The sequence below is a fragment of the Gopherus flavomarginatus genome, chromosome 15, assembly GCF_025201925.1.
Source record: "Gopherus flavomarginatus isolate rGopFla2 chromosome 15, rGopFla2.mat.asm, whole genome shotgun sequence".
Taxonomy (NCBI): domain Eukaryota; kingdom Metazoa; phylum Chordata; order Testudines; family Testudinidae; genus Gopherus; species Gopherus flavomarginatus.
In genome coordinates, this window is record NC_066631.1 from 16,094,143 (window position 1) to 16,111,663 (window position 17,521).

A 17,521-nucleotide genomic window follows, 5' to 3' on the forward strand; every position below is an offset into this window, starting at 1 on the left:
TAGATCCAGACCAGCAGAGACCAGTTTATTACAAAATTTTTGTCAAGCACTGGAAAGAAAACAGCAGTTTAATTGGAACCTAGTTAAAATATGCACTTATTCCTCCCTCTGTTCTCAGTAACCATCACAATAGCTTCAACTTGGGGCATCTGTATACATGATCTATGTCAAGGTTACATATTAAGTAATGTTTAAGCCTGACAGGCCCACTAACCTAGGGACAATGGTATCTATACCACCGTGTTGGACAGTGTTCAACTGCCACTCCTGATCTCTTGCCTCTCAGATTGTTTAAGGAGAGGCTGAGAGCACTGTATAACAGCATTTTTAGCTTGGGAGGGTATCACCTCACATCAACTCTTCTAGCCATTTAAAAGTGAGGCTTTGATGGGCTTCCAAAGATGATAGCTGCTATGTGGACCAGGTACAAAAGCAGAAAATAGGAAAAGAAGGCATTCTTAGAACTTCTTCAGGATTTGAAATATATATATTTATTTTATGTTTTAAAAACAAACCAAAAGAGAAAATACAAGTAACGGTGATGTTTATGCAAAATCAGCAGCACGATCTGAACACAACAGCTCTTTCTAACGGTGGTGTGATCTCCTTCTCATTTTCAATATATGTGACAACAGCTGAGCAGATTCCAAGGTATTAGTCACTATAGTAAGGACAGGATGCCTGCTCCAAAATACACCCTACCTGTTCATAGTCAGTGTCTTTCATTGACACAAAAAGCAGTCAGTTTTTGTCACTGATAATTATATTTGTATATACATATCTGAATTTAAAAAGTTCCCACCTGGGAATTTGACAGCATTCCAGATGACAACGGTGTTATCCACACTGCAGGAGGCCAGCCAGGCATCATGAGGAGACCATGCCACATCCATAACATCTATTAAAAAAAAAGTCCTCTATCTATGTGACAAATTGCACTAGAGCTACAAATTGATGGCCAGATAGATTTAACTGATTTAACCAATTAGTGCAGCCCCTGTTTCAGAGATGAACTTGCTATGCATGTTACATGAACATCATCTGACTTGAGACTCAAAGTGAAGCTATCACTATTATGGTCCATATAAAGCAAATGAACCAAGGGAGTGAAAAGGAAGCCTTCCTTTGACTGAGCCACACTCAGGAGGAGTTGTGCTAAGTCACAAACTAATATTCCCTTATATCACATCAAATTATTTATATTATTTCCATATTTAATATCTGATTACAAAATGGTTAATAAAATAACCATTTCACCTGCAGAACCATTTTTCATTGTTCTATTCCCCTTGAGATATTCTTTAGTCAAATCTTATTTTTTAACTTCTGGACAGATCATTTAAATAAGCACAATCAAGTTATATTATATGTAGCTCTGTTACCATCTAGCAGTCGATAAAATACATTTTTATTTTGCTTTTGACAAAAAGCAATAAATATAGAATCAGATTATAAACTCAGCCATAATAAGATTTCCCATCCTGGTAATTTTCCTTTTACTGAAATTCTCTTTTTCCAGTCTCCTCTAATCTTTGTGTCATCTTTAATATGGGACCCAAACGAAAAGAGAGAGTTAGAAGAAGTTTTACTGCCATCTGAGAAACTGTGCCAGGTTGCAACCCGTGCTGTGTGCCGAGATCCTTCTACATACTGTTAGTGTGTCCCAGCTGAGCTGCCAGCATTTCCACAAGAACACTAGAGGTTGTTGGCCCTAAAACACATATCTCCTTCCCCCCATATTTCACTTCAACTCCTTTAGTTAAGACAAAGTTGCATTTTTTATTATTTCAAAATTGGTCACAATATACTGAAGGGGAGGAAAGGTGGTCTTGTGGTTAAGGCACAGGACTAGTTATCAAGACCTCTATCTGACAGCTTGTGCTCGTTCTGGTCTAAAATCTTAGGGAAACTAATTACAGACATTCATTACTTGCAGGTTTGTCCGCTTCTACTTCAAAGCTTTTATGCAAACAGGAAGAGTAGTCCAGTGGTTAGGGCACAAGCCCAGGATTTGGAAGATCAGGGATCCAGTCACTGCTCCACCACAGACTTCCTGTGTGACCCTGGGCAAATCACATACTCTCTGCCTCAGTTCCCCATCTATTAAAAATGGAAATGATAGCACTTCCCTCCCTCACAAGGGTGTTGGGAGGATCAGTATATTAAAGCAGGAGTCCCGAAGGCGGCGCCTACGGGAGCCATTGCGCCCACAGGGACATCTTAATATGCCCGCGTCCTGGCCACCAGGAAAGCACCCGCTGAAATGCCACTGAATTTCAGCAGCATTTCGGCAGGGACACCTCTCGATGACGATCTTGTCACCAACAAGTGATGTCATTGAGAGGCATCGCCCCCGAAATTTGGGAGTGACACCTCTCGATGACAACTTGTCGGTGACAAGCGGTGTCGTCGAGAGGCATCGCTCCCGAATTTCGGCGGCGACGCCTCTTGATAACGTCACTTGTCGATGGCAAGCGGTGTCATCGAGAGGAGTCGCTGCCGAAATGCCTGGGCGGGTGCTCCACCGCCGCAGTGGTCCTTCCTCTGGCACCTGCCAGAGGAAAAGTTTGGGGACCACTGCATTAAAGATTGAGAGGCACTCGCAGTTATTTGGCTTAATGGGGGGCTGTATAAGTACCTAAGATAGAGAGATATAGAAACACGATGGACAGGGTGTTTACAGGAACCAGAATCTCCTCTGTCCAAAGGACCTGATTTGCATTTAGTGAAGCAGCAGCAGGAGATACCACAACACAATATTATTCCAATCCAGATGGAAAATAAGGTCTCACTACCACAGTCCACTGTGAAACACTGATGGAAACCACACAGCTCCTCAGGACAATTACAAAATTAACACATGCTTGTCATTTTTTATAACCAACTTTTTATAATTCATGCCAAAATAACATAATTCCACTATAAGAAGATAATAAACAGAAGACACTGGTTAAGATAATACTACTAATAAAAAAGTATTATCCACATTTTACAGTTGAGCACATGGACTTGCCCCAGTTAATTTATGTTCTCATTATCACAGAGCAAATCAATGGTAAAGTCAGGAACAGCATCCAGGAATTCTGACATCCAGTCCCCTCTTCTAGCCATTAACACACATTGCCTCCCTTAAATAAAAGCCGCCTTTTTCTCCCCTCTTTTAAGGCTCCTGACACTTGATGTTATCTCCTCATAACCAGTTTTAATAGTTAGTGATTAGCTGTGTAGTGACGAGTTCTATGACCAACTGATTATATTGTGAACAAGCAAAGTATCATGTTAATGAATACAAAATATTTTTTCAACATGCTCTATTCAGATTTATTCTACACCTTTTCACTTACCCCCTGAATGGCTTCTGAGAATTGAAACACATCTCCACTGTTCTACATTAGCAAGTTTACTACTGGAACCAAACACAGTGCTAGGTCCAATGTACCTAGTTAAAACAGGACCAGAAGAGTTATTAACAGAAACCACCTCAACAAGTTACTCATTAATGGTTTGTTTTAGAATATAGTATAGCTGTACAAGTCTATTTTCTGCACAGATATTATCACAATGGAGAATGAGACGAAAATAGCAATACTGTTTTATATGAAAGTGAAACGTATAATACCTTTAAAAGCTACATAAATATACTCTATACTACTATACTTCCTGAAGCAAGTTGATAATGCTAATATGTAAAATATCTCTTTGAAGAGTCTAATAATGAAGCTGTCTAAAACCCATGGAGAAAATGGCTCACCTCCTACACACAAGAGAGAACACATTTATGGAAACAGACTATTGTTCAAGACACAGGTTATCAGAACAAACTTCCAATGTATTGATCTGCAACTGTGACTTTCTCCCTGCAAGCTCTTAAAGCAAGGAGCTGGCGCTGGAGGAAATTTTGTGAAAATAGACAGATACCTGCTAAAATTAAAATACAAGTTGAACAGGAAAAACATGCTTACGCAGCTCGTTTCCACACCATGATCAGTTTGTCATCGCCCCCTGAAGCCAAATAAACCCCATTGTTTGACCACCGCACACAGTTCACACAGGCTAGAAAATGGAAGAAAAAAAAAGTGTATAAGATGAAAAGCCAACAACAAGAAAAAAATGGTTCCATAATGAGAGCAGATTTCATTTTAAACAGAGTTTGGCAGGATATGCTTGGAATTTGTTAAATATGCTCACTCCACTCAAAGCAGTTACTCTATCTGCTTTAGATAAATGGATTGGCACTTATCTTTCAATGCCAGTTGAATAACTTATCTAAGTTTCAACAACAACCTATTCTGTCTAAAAAAATTTAACAAAAATATGGTTTAAAGGGGAAATAGTAGCTGACTAAGGAAATTGTGATAAATGAAATTGTATTAAATTACAAGTGCAACCTGGAAATGGTACAATTTTCAAGAAAAGCAAGGAGCATCTTATTCAGATCTCATTTAAAACATTTTGCATGCATGGTACACTAGATCTTAAGACTACAATCAATATATTTTATATGGCATCTCCTCTCTCTTCATTCCTTCTCCTGCCCTTCTCTGTAATCCTACTGGTTTTCAAAAATTTGTTCTACAAGTTATTTTTTGGCCCCACCAAATTAGATGGAAGAGACTCAAGTGCAAGGGATTTCCAGATGTATCTGAAGAACTGTCCAAAACATATTCTATACTTGATGAGGTTTTCTGCTGAACAACTAAAGAAGACATGGTAGCTGAGGTCTGAGACCCTCTGCAAAACATCACATATTCTTTACTGCTGAACAGAGACATATATTTTTAAATTACAAACAGATGTACTAACAGGTAATCTGCCAAGGCTCAAAACCTACAGAGAACCCTTCTATGTTACCTAAGTGATTGTCCATCTGACAAAGCATCTTGGGAATATTTTCATTCTTTTCATCTTCCTCTTTGAGGACAGGAGCCATACTCCAAATCACCACCTTCCCAGAATCCTGTCCTAAATACAAAGAAGAAATCAATATTTCATAGAGAACAAAAATTTGTCTGAACTCATCTTCAATTTCATAGAAAATATTGGCTCTCTGATACTGCAACAATAGGTGCCCTAGAAATCTTTTAACACAAAGATATACTTTTAGATTTCACATTCATTTGCTGGTACTCAAACTGTGCTGTGCTTTCATTTATCACGAAGCTATTACGATGATCACATGTAATTATTCAGAAATAGTAAAAGTCATACTGTATATAACAGTAATATTTTGACTGTGATTTGTCATGTACACAAAAATTAAAAATAAGTTCAAGGAAAGGGGGCATTTAAACTATTGTTAGCCAGTATTATATACAACAGCAGTTTTACACACAACACCAACATTATACTTAATATGATATATTGTATTAATGTTTTGCATAACTATGAAGTGTATTAATATTAAGCTTTTCTCAAAATCCTGTATAATTATGCAAGGACAAAATGTACAATCCATACTTCCAGCATCCTTTGTAGTTAAGCCAAGCCTCTTCTTGGTACATGTAGGTACTGTCAGGAACAAGATGTACTAAGATACAGAATGCGAAGTATGGAAATATATCAGAGTGGCAGTATAAATGGATACTCTTGTTGATACCTACCCAGCATGCATCCTGTACCCAGGTATAGCTAGTATAAGATGCCTATAAGGTTTGGTGACTTCTGGAAAACTATGTTCAAAACTGATAAGAATTGGTGTGTGAATCTTAGGTAATATCTTGAAAGCCATAACCCTCTGGGATATAAATAAAGCAGAAGTCAGCCCACGATTTCGGAGCAGGTTTGAAGACTCTGTGGAGCTTCTGTCCAGACTTATGAGATATTAACCATTGCCTTTGTGTATTGGGCTGATCTATCTTTGATTAATAAACTCTAATTGAGCCAAGTTATCTGATGTTTCATTACTCAATACACCTCTACCCCGATATAACACGAATTCAGATATAACACGGTGAAGCAGCACTCAGGCAGGGGGGCTGCGTGCTCCACCGGATCAAAGCAAGTTCGATATAACACGGTTTCACCTATAACGCGGTAAGATTTTTTGGCTCCCGAGGACAGCGTTATATCGGGGTAGAGGTGTAACTGAAATTGAACCCTAACACCACCAAATTCTCTTTGTGTATATTAATATATAAAATATTTATGTTGTGTATAAATATATATAATTTTATTAAAATGTTTAATCCCAATTTCCACCAGCTCTCAATATAAAAGGCCAAACTGCATGTTTTATCCCTGTCTAAACAAGAAGATTTTTGGCAATTAATTCTGTGGAATTAAATACCAATATTAGTAGCAGCAGACACAATACAACTACTGTTCTCCAGTGATGCCCAAGAGAACAAGCATATGGCCATGTCAATAAGCATGAACTTGCCATAAAAATCTAATTTATTCACTGCAGCATTTTAAATATGCATATTCAGGTCTTATATCTCCAGGGAATAGATAGTTTTCCTAAATTATGTTTAAAATAAATGGATAAAATGAGAAAAATGTGATGAGGACATGAGATTATTATGGCCCAGATCTCTTTCGTCCATTAGTGTGCAAACATACCTTGTCCTCCAGTTGCAAACTTGGTCCCATCTGGGTGAATATCAACTGAAAATATTGGCTTTCCTGGACACAGAGAAAGAAAAACACACACACTGAGATGGACCCATGTTCCTGAGAATACAGTACTGTCAACTGAACCTCAAATGTTCTGGTTAGTCAAGTAGCAATTTTCTTCTTCTAAAAGTTCTAATCAGCATATAACAAATACAGATGACTAGAAAGTATAAAACATCCAACATCATAACAGAAACTACATCTTACCCAGATTAAAAACCTCACAGGAATATAGGATCTCTCATACCAGAACAAATCATATCCTGCCTCTGTAATAGCCTAATGCTTCAAAGGAAGATAACCTCCTCCACAATGCACCTGGCCAATCATGTAAAGCTTGGGAAAGAACTTCTTTCTGACCCCTATCAAACTGATGACCTGAAGCAAGAGATTTGATTTCCCCCTACTTCATCTTAACAACAAATATTATTGTTCATGTGATCTAGTTCAATTTAAATCCTGCTTTAAATATATACAATCCTGTAACACCCAGAGGCTTATCGAGTTATTTATATGGCTTCTATCACCACAATAACAAAGCACTCCATTGGGATACAAATATTAGGAACTAACCAATTCAATTTTAAATACTCCAGTTAAGGTCCCCTAACACCTCTCCTTTCAAAGACAATAATCCTAGTTTTTGTATCCTCTCCCAAGGTCACCCAAATCACTGGCAGAGCTGGGAATAGAATTTGGGAAACAAACAGCCCTGGCTCCCAATCCGCACTGCCCTGCCTGCATCCCTGCTGTAAGCTCTAGACTCCCTCCATTCCACCATACTATCAAACAGTTATAATAACCTTTGCAGAGAACATTTTTTAACTTGCAGCCTCCCATGAGGCCAATGAAGCCAATAAGGATTAGCTGGAGGAAACTGAATAGGAAGTGGACACAGTGGAAATTCAAGCAGCAAAATTCAACAAAAACAAACAAGAGTAACAAAGGATTTATATAGTCAAACAAAACTTCATGTAGCAACTGAAAGATGTCTAAACTTTTTTAAAAATTAAAAATGCTGCCACATGTCAAAATCATCAGTATCCCAGTGGAAAGGAGGGCAATGATGTCATAACCACTCTCTAAACGCTAACCAAGAGTATTAGATTTGGACATTTGAGCAGTTTCCTACATTGGTGGAATAGTTATACTGTATCTTCATGATATGTACAAACATAAAAGGGAAAACTAGAGGGTCTTATCCATCTTATCTATCCAAGGTATTTTGAGTTATTACCCGTCATCATAGTATTTGAGTGCCTTTCACATAAAAATGATAGCAACAGCAACGCCCATAGTAGGTTTTGTGAAGTTTCTGATATTCCTGTTATTAGGGTAAATATGCTGCTTAGGGTAGGGCTGTTTATTTGTGTTTGTTTATGATGATTTGTTTCAGGGTAATTTAAAAAAAATATTTATTTTATTCTTATTGAAATGCTGATGTGATCCCAATAACATCCTACAGGCAGCGAGGCTGAAGTACAGTAGGGTGGCACCCAACCTGCATTCTTTCCAGATCCAAGTCCCATAAAGCACATAAAACACATGAGCTGTAACTCTAAAAACGGTGGCTCTTCTTCAGAAGGGTGTGCTTGCATCTGTCCTTTACTCTTCCAAACTGCATGTAAGTTTCAGAGATAACCCACATATTTTGGGAAGCACAGGCAGCAAACAAACTTCTGTAAAAAAATTAAACAAAAAATGGATCTTCAAGGCTCTAAGATTAGAGAACTAGGAGACTAAACTATTTTGACCTTGCCCACATGAGAAAGTTGCAAAGGTTTAGCTTAAGGTATCAGTTAAACTGGTGCAAACCACTGAATGCTTATTTCAGTTAAAGGGGTTTGTACCAGCTTAACTAACCAAGTTTAAAAACTGATTAAGCTAAATGGATGTAACTTTCTCAGGTATACAAGTTCCTATTCTATTAAACTAATTGTCAGCAACACTTTGCTTGCCTGTCAAACCTCCATCCCCTGCCCCCAACACGCCCCCAAAGGATGGACACCTGATAAGAAAATTAGAGTTACAGCCAAAGCAAACAATGAGAAGTTTCTTTGATTGGCAGCCATGTTGCCTCCTCGTTTAGATAAAAGGAATATGTTAGGGCATTCTGATGCATAATTATAGTATCTACAATTGTGAAATGAGCTGTTCTACCTCTCCCTTTGCTGAAATTACTGGCATTAAAATATTTTATATTGTGCTACATAAGATTACCAGATAAAATTTGTTTCTCCTGCGGAGTATATCTGTGAAAGTATGCATGGTTTATCATGAAAAACTATCAACCTGCAGAGTGACCAGTTGCGGGCTACAAAGTCAAACTGCAGCCTGGGGACACGATTGCCCATGAAAGGTAATTTTTTCGAACACAAAAGACAATCATGTGAACTAAGCACTTTTTAAAAACTGAGGAAACAGGATACAATTCTCTCATTTTCCTTCCCCTGTCACCCTTGCTGCTTCTTAAGCTATCTTAATGTTGCCAATTTCTGCTTTATCCTTAGAAGCAGGGTTTCTTAAGCAATAGCAGCCAGTTTCTGTGTTCTGGGTTCAGGTACAGTTTTGCTGCCAAATTCTGTACAACTTCATGTGTGATATTTATGCAAATTATTTTATGAGCTATTTTGCATATATGGAGCTATCTGCATATATCTAAACTGTCTTTAAAAATTGTGTGAATTTCTTTCTGGTGAAAAACAGCAACGGTGTATGAAGTCATCAGTTTATCTACAAGGTAACAGCAGGCAACTTCCTCAGTGACCAATAGGAGTAGTTCAGTCTCCACAGCCCATTTAGTGTTGGCTTCTCTGCCGAGTCTGCCAGTTAGTGCAAAGCATGACAATGAGTTTGTCATGTGGGAAATGGAATGGAGACCCACCAGTCTCATCTCATATAGGAGCCAAACATCCATAAGTTGGGAACAACTTTTAATTCGTACTGAGTTAACTGGCTTCAGACTGGTTACCTACAGGCAAAAGGCTGTGACACTCATTAGCAATGTCTAGAGGAATCCAGGCTCCTAATAAGCGTTAACACACTTTCCAGAGTCAGGTTTGATTTATGGAAAGCTGTGTTTATTTAATCAAGTTCTAGTGTTCTGGGAATTTACACAGGCAGATAGGCAAGCAGCAGACCATGCACTGCTGTTGCACCAGAACAGAGGCAACCAGCTCACCCCTCACTGGGTGTAGCGGTCAGCAGCCGAAAGGGGGAAAGCTGAGGCTGCATTCTTCACAGCACCCCGTCTGCGGGGCCAGGTGAGGAAGCATGGGATACAGGGGGAGGGGCAGACAGAGCGGGGCACACAGGGCTGCTGGGGAGTCACATAGACTGGGGATCAGATGGGCTAGTGGGAGGGCAGACTGGAGCAGGGGTTGAATGGAAGTGGGGCTGCAGGGACGCATGGGGACAGGAGTTGAGGGGTGCAAGGACACATGGGGCAGAGATGTGCCTGACTGATTGGGAGAGGTTAGAGCAGGTGTCGGCAACCTTTCAGAAGTGGTGTGCTGAGTCTTCATTTATTCACTCAGATTTAAGGTTCCGCGTGCCAGTAATAAATTTTAATGTTTTAGAAGGTCTCTTTCTATAAGTCTATAATATATAACTAAACTATTGTTGTATGTAAAGTAAATAAGGTTTTAAAAATGTTTGGGAAGCTTCATTTAAAATTCACTTAAAATGCAGAGCCCCCCCAGACCGGTGGCCAGGACCCAGGCAGTGTGAGTGCCACGAAAATCAGGTCGCGTGCCATAAGTTGGCTACCCCTGGGTTAGAGGTCAGCCAGGGTCTGCATGGGGGAGGCTCCCCAACTCCCTAACAGTCCCTGTGCCCCCCCCCCCAAAACCCACATTCCATACTTCTCGCACCCACATCCAACAACCTCCCAGGCTCTTTCCCAGCAATTACTTCCCTCTCCCTCGGCTCCTTGTTACCCCTGACTCCTCCAAGCCTTTGCATTGTTTCTGAGGAATGCAGGAAATAAGTTTCTGTATTGTAGTTTAAATGAATTATTACTCAAGTTCAGTATTAAGTAAGGAATCTGTTTGTCAAAAAATATTTCCTGAAGCTTTTCTGTTGTATGTATTGTTACAGACATGTTGACAGACATTTTGAAATAAATAACCAAAATAATTGAAACTGGTGTGATTATATTGTGTTATTTTGACAAAATATGCAGAAGTTTGATATTTTTGGTGCAGAACCCCCCCCAGGAGTAGTTAATGAGTGTACAGCAGGAAGGATGTTGCAGAAGTCAGGAGTGAATGTGTCACACATTGAATGCACAGGTATGAAGAGATGCTTGTCAATTGTGCTGGTAGCGGTACCTGCTTCAATCCACTTTATCTGTGTAATCCATTTCTGGAAACTGGTGAACAGCAAGGACCAAAACATCTGTAGCAGGTGACCTAATGACTGCGGTCCCTTCAACACCAAGACACCTAAAAGCCATGTTGGCACATGCAGCATGCAGAAGCATGCTTGTGTCCGTTTCCTTTTGAGTACTATACCACTCCTGGGCTTCTTCAACACCTCTACTGGTAATGGACTTTGCTACTTCACCTTTGGAAAAGCATCCAATAAGGAGAAGTGTTTGTATTGGGTGTGCTAATACACTCATGTTCATTTTTAACCATTTATTCACAGAGGAATTTTACAAGTGACTGTTGGTTAGACGCCACATTTAGAAACTTTTTCCATGGAGGCATAGGACATTCACCAAACACCTGGTGTTTCTTGCACTCAACCTTAGATCCTATCCCATGCTGTCTTTCTACAGTTTTCACAGAGTTATTCTCGTCATATCTGTGTCAAAGACATGGTTTATAGAATTAGCTTTGTCAAATCCTTTAAGGACCTGCCTCAAGTACTCAGCAGCCAATTCTCTAAAAGTGTGGAATTTGTTTCCAGCTGTTATTGTATGACTCTGATGTATGCTGTGGTTTCTTTGTTGTATGCTCTTAACTCATGGATTCTTTCAGCTTCAGCTTCCAGCTGATGCCCTAGTTCAGCTTTCTATGTTCTTCTCATTGTTCCATCAGCACTGAAGAGGAACATGGGGCAGGTCCTATTAGGTGACTAAGAACAGTTGTCAAGATTCAGAAATGAGGTTTCAGTGGCAAGGATCTGCGGGAAAAAAGAGACTGGTAGCTGCTGTGAATGTCCTTCCCTCATACACTGCTCCATAGCATAAGGGAAGGTGCACTGAGCTGCCAGTCTAGAGTCCATTGGTTCTAATTCCAGCTCTTCTATGGACTGTTCTCAATATTCGTATGCACCTCATAGCCCTTATTAACCAAGGCCTTAGTCACCTACTTTAGGGAGTCCGCTATTATTCACCCATTTTGCAGGTAAGGTAACAGAGGTTGGACAAGGCCACTGCAAGCAGAATTAGGAATAAAACTCAGTTCTCCAATATGACAAACCCAGTTTCATCCATTTTGCCATGCTATCTTTTGGAAGGAAGGGCCCAAATTATGTGCTATTTAACTCATGCTAACATGGTGGGGTTTTGTCCCTCTTTAGTCTAGACCACATACAAAGGTTTATAAGTCTTCTGCTGCCTTCATGCTAATGTACATGGTGTTTTAACTCAAGTGGTAGAAGCTCATTATTTTTAAATCCAAAAATTGTAGTTTCTCATACTCACACACAAATTTATGACACCTTACCAGGAATGCATCACACACATGAAAAATGCAGGAGTGTCACATCATGTCTGGACACATCTCTCAATTTTTTGCATGGCAGTCCTAGCAGCCCCTTTAAAGACCCACATAAGCACTACTATGGATTCTGGAGCAGCCTTAGGGACTAAGCAGATCCTATCACAAAGATTTGGTGAGGAACATTCTTCCTGACATGTACATTTTCTGTACTTCAGTGAAACATGAAAAAGTAAGAGCTCCTCACAGCATAGGCTACCTCAGAGCTTCATAGAGTTCTTTAGTCACCTGACACTGTCTTGACCAACTGGACTATGTTTGGTGATTGACGAGTATTAAATATACATAAAAAAGTCAGGTATGAATGACATACAGAGTCTGCAGCAGCAAGAATTATACGGTGGCTGCAAAGCCATTTTCATTCAAAATCTCCCTTTTCATTTATTTGAACTGAAACAACAAATACTTGAACTCAGACCAAAGGGTGAATTTTTTGGAACATTTCAGAAGAATTTATTCAGTTCTTTGAGTTATGCAAGTGAGATGTGGAGGAAATACACTCCTTTTAACTTGGAAAAGCGGTTTCAATATTTTTTTTTCAAAATAATCCCTTACAAAATGGTTGAATTTACGTAGAGAAATGGTTAAAAGAATATGAGAGGCTGTGAGTACAGAAAAATTCACACACCAGTTACGAAGACAGATACTGAGATGTTTGATTCCCCTTTACATTCAAGACTTAAAGTACATTCACCTGCTTAAAAAAAAAAAAAAGCACACCTGCCCAATATTTTGGAATATTACATTTAATAGATATGCCTGATCTGTTACAAATGTGTAATCAGAAATTTCATTCAATGTAATGAAATCACTAGACACAACATGATTTTGGTGTTGTAATGATGCTCACTCTTTAATGTGGTAACACTTTGTTAAACAGAGAGATCTGATTACTATACTCCTGCGTAATGTATCATTAAACAAGAGCTCACTGTTGTAATGATTGTTGTTTTGCCATCTTTTTACATGGCAAAGAGTTGTAAACCTCTTAATACTTCCTAAATAAATAGTACCCCAAAAAAGGCTGACCGTTAGATATGAACTATGGCTAATCTTCAGTAAGGAGTTGTCATTTTGACAAGTTTAAAAAAATATATCAAAGTTATAATCTATTACAGATTTTAATTGGCATAAGCACAGACTGAAATTACTGCTACGATTTTAGTGGGATAGTCATATGCACAAGCACAGTTCGACAAAACAAATGTGCACCTTCAGAACTCCAAAACTAGAGGTTCTGGGTCAGCAGTAGCAAGTGCTGGATTTCTGAAGCATATTAGAGAGATTTTCCTTATCACCTCAGCAGCACAGTTCCAGGGCTGTGCATTCTCACAATTGCTTCAGTATGGAATCAGACTGTTACTGTGTTATTCTTTGATTAAACTGGATAAAATCAGTACTAAAACTGCACACTGTGAATGTACATTAATTCCTTTACCATACAGAGATTCCTTTTAGATAATGCCACCTTATCTCTGTTTTGTTGAGTTAGACCCAGTACAACTGGTTCTTCTCTATCCCTTAAAATACGGAACACTTCAACAATCACCAGATTCTCTATCTTCAGTTTTCCAATCATTTCCAGTAACTACATCTGCTTCCAGTATTATGAAGTTACAGATGTAAAATGATTTAAAAAAGAGAAAAATGTAAAAATGTAGTACAGGAAGGAAACTCAGCAAGACAGAGTTGTTACCATCACCATGCTCTATTTCTTTTGTCTGTTAAAGTTATTACTCACTTTAGTGGGCACCGTGAAATAAAGATTAAAGCATTTAAGAACTGCTTCACTATATTTTTGAACAGTTTACAAATCACAGGTATGACATTCATCTGGTCTCATTTTGTCAAAATTACACAAAAAAGAGACATTATTAGATTTGTTAGTAACTGCTTTCTTCCTGAATTCTCTCTGAATTACTTTGTTGCATCCTGTTGGAATGAGCCAAAAGGTAAAGTGTTCCTGTTTGCAAGTGGATGAATGCTTTTCCTTTTGCCAGAAACTCAAGTAACTGGTGGGAAATTCAGGACTTCTCCATTAATTAAACAACAAACCAAAACACCAGGGACACATTAACGTGGGGAATATTTAAATTTGACAGACTAAGTTCCAGGATATTTTTTATACCATTACAATGGTATAACTAACAGTTTAAACTATCTAAGTCCCAAAATCACAAGGTGTTATGAGCCAAACTAGGTTTAACTAAAAAAAATCTTTCCTAAGGATTTTTCTCAAAGGATAAGGAGTTCAAAACATGACAATACAACTTAGAAACTTCAGCAGTCAAGAGGAGCTTGGAAAATCTTATCATATAGATTTTGGTTTTTCCTGAACTTAAGGGAATTTAAACTACAGCCACCACAGCTAAAGAAAACACACTAAAGTGTTTGCAAACACGTCTCTTTTGTTGATAAACTTTAAATGGGCATCTTTTTGTTTAGCTTGAGGCACAAATAAGTGAAACTTAAAGTTGTCAACATCCTGTGTGAGTTTCTACCATAATATGGGTGAGTTTCCATTAATTTTATTTCTCTCCAACCCTTTTAATATAGAACATTCAATAAGATTCACGAATCTATTCAAATATTTACATTCAGTGAGGTGGCTTGAAGAGGTAATAAATTGTATGCCTAAATTGAACAAAAGTAGGGATTGGAGGAGGACGGAGATTATGAGCTCTTCTTTTAGGCATGTTGAGTTTGATCTGACAGCTAGACATCCATGAGAAAATGTTAGAGACAGGCTGAGATTTTGGTTTGGACAGAAGACAAGAAGTCTGGAGTAAAGGGGTAGCTCCGAGAGTTGTCAGCATAGAGATAGTAGTTGAATTTGTGTTTGTGGATAAGATTGCCCAGAGGTAAAATGTAAATGGAGAAGAGAAAGAAAAAGGGATCAAGGACAGAGCCCTGCAGAATCCTCAGAAGGTTGTGAGGGGGGAGAGATGAAAAGTATTCTCCAAAGCAGTGTTTCTCAAAGCCAGTTTGCCACTTGTTCAGGGAAAGCCCCTGGCGGTACGGGCCGGTTTGTTTACCTACAGCGTCCGCAGGTTCGGCCAATCATGGCTCCCACTGGCCGCGGTTCGCCGCTCCAGGCCAATGGGGGCTGCGGGAAGGGCGGCCAGCACATCCCTCGGCCCGCGCCGCTTCTCGCAGCCCCCGTTGGCCTGGAGTGGCAAACCGCGGCCAGTGAGAGCCGCGATCGGCTGAACCTGCAGACGCGGTAGGTAAACAAACCGGTCCAGACCGCAAGGGGCTTTCCCTGAACAAGCGGCGGCCCAACTTTGAGAAGCACTGCTCCAAAGGACATGCTGAAGGACCGATTAGAGAGAGGAGGAGGAGGAGGAGGAGATTCCTGGTCTCTTGCTTCCCCAGCAACTGCTGTGGAAGGAGTTCTTCTGATAGTGGGGAGGAAAAGGTAAAAATAGTCACCTAAGGTTTCTGATATATACAGCAGAAACAATTTATGCTCCTATCCAGCCAACACTAACACACGAATAGTCCTGTTAAACTCACTGGGATTACTCACATGCCTCAGTGTTTGCAGGATCAGGATCTTAATATTACATTTAGGTTGTAAAAGCTACATTTGTAATACTAACCTAGCAGAACTTTTTAAAAGGAAATCAAGCCAAGTATCTCAAATGATAATGCTTTCACTTTCTTTCTGATCAATGTGACCTTTCATTTAGAGGATATGTTTGCCTGGTAATTAACTGTTTCAAGATGAAAGTAAATATTTTTAATGTACACTGATTAAAAGTTCTCTTTATATTGAGGCTACACTCATGCAGACACTTATCCACATGCTTAATTTTACTACCATTTCCATTTACTTCAATGGACCACTCAGTAGTGAAGGACACAAGTATGTCCAAACTGGGTCAGAGTAATGGTCCATCAAGCCCAGTATCCTGTCTTCTAGCAGTGGACTGTGCTAGATGCTTCAGAGGGAATGAACAGAACAAGGCAATTATGAAGTGATCCATCTCTGTTGTCCAGTCCCAGCTTCTGACAGACAGAGGTTTAGAGATACCCAGAGCAAGAGGCTGTATCTCTGACCATCTTGGCTAATAACCATTAACATATCTCATTTTTTTTAACCCAGTTATGCTTTTGGCCTTCACAACTTCCCATGGCAATGAGTTCCACAGGGTGACTTCATTTTGTTTGCTTCAAACCTAATGACTATTAATTTAACTGAGTGACACCTAGTTCTTGTGTCATGTGAAGGGGTAAATAATACTTCCTTATTCACTTTCTCCAAACTACTCATGATTTTGTAGATCTTTATCATATTCCCCCTTAGTCATCTCCTTTCCAAGTTGAACAATCCCAGTCTTCTTAATCTCTCCTCGTACAAAAGCTATTCCACACCCCTACTAATTTCTGTTGCCCTTTGCAGTACTTTTTCAAGATAGGGTGACCAGAACAGCATGCAGTATTCAAGGTGTGGGTATACAATGGATTTATACAATGGCAATATGATATTTTCTGTCTAATTATTTATCACTTTGCTAATGGCTCCTAACATCGTTAGCTTTTTTAACTGCCACTGCACATTGAGCAAATATTTTCAGAGAACTATCCATGATGACTCAAAGATCGCTTTCTTGAGTGGAGGTAACTAGTTTAGACCCCATCATTTTGTATCTGTAGTTGGGGTTATGTTTTCCACTGTGCATTACTTTGCATTTATCAACAGTGAACTTCATTTGTCATTTGGTTGCTCAGTCACCCACTTTTTTTCAGATCCCTTTGTAACTCTTTGCAGTCTGCTTTGGACTTAACTACCTTGATTAATTTTGTATCATCTGAAAACGTCATCACCTCACTATTTATTCCATTTTCCAAATCATTTCTCAATAAGTTGAACCTCCCTGGTCCTCAGAGACCGTGGGGGGACCCCACTATTTACCTCACTCCACTGAGGACACTGACCATTTATTCCTATCCTTTGTTTCCTGTCTTTTAACAAGTTATTGATCTGTGAAAGGACTTTCCCTCTTATTCCATGACTGCCCACTTTGCTTAACACCCTTTAGTGAGGAACCTTATCAAAGGCTTTCTCAAAGTTCAAGTACACTATGTCCACTGGATCACCATTCTCCACATCTTTCTTGTCCCCCACAAAAGAATTCTAATAGATTGGTGACTCACGATTTCTCTTTACAAAA

The 17,521-nt window shown here is 39.3% G+C and overlaps 1 protein-coding gene across 2 annotated transcripts in view; it reads right to left on the reverse strand.

The window, feature by feature from the left end:
* LOC127034885 (protein HIRA) overlaps positions 1 to 17,521 on the reverse strand; it is a 60,181-nt gene that overhangs the window by 38,429 nt on the left and 4,231 nt on the right. For both annotated transcript variants that reach the window (XM_050924237.1, XM_050924236.1), the window contains exons 2-6: positions 6,562 to 6,624; positions 4,852 to 4,962; positions 3,963 to 4,053; positions 3,345 to 3,439; positions 803 to 898 (exon numbers count right to left, since the gene is read on the reverse strand). In XM_050924237.1, coding sequence (XP_050780194.1) covers positions 803 to 898; positions 3,345 to 3,439; positions 3,963 to 4,053; positions 4,852 to 4,962; positions 6,562 to 6,624 — 456 coding nt within the window. The remainder of the gene's footprint in view (positions 1 to 802; positions 899 to 3,344; positions 3,440 to 3,962; positions 4,054 to 4,851; positions 4,963 to 6,561; positions 6,625 to 17,521) is intronic.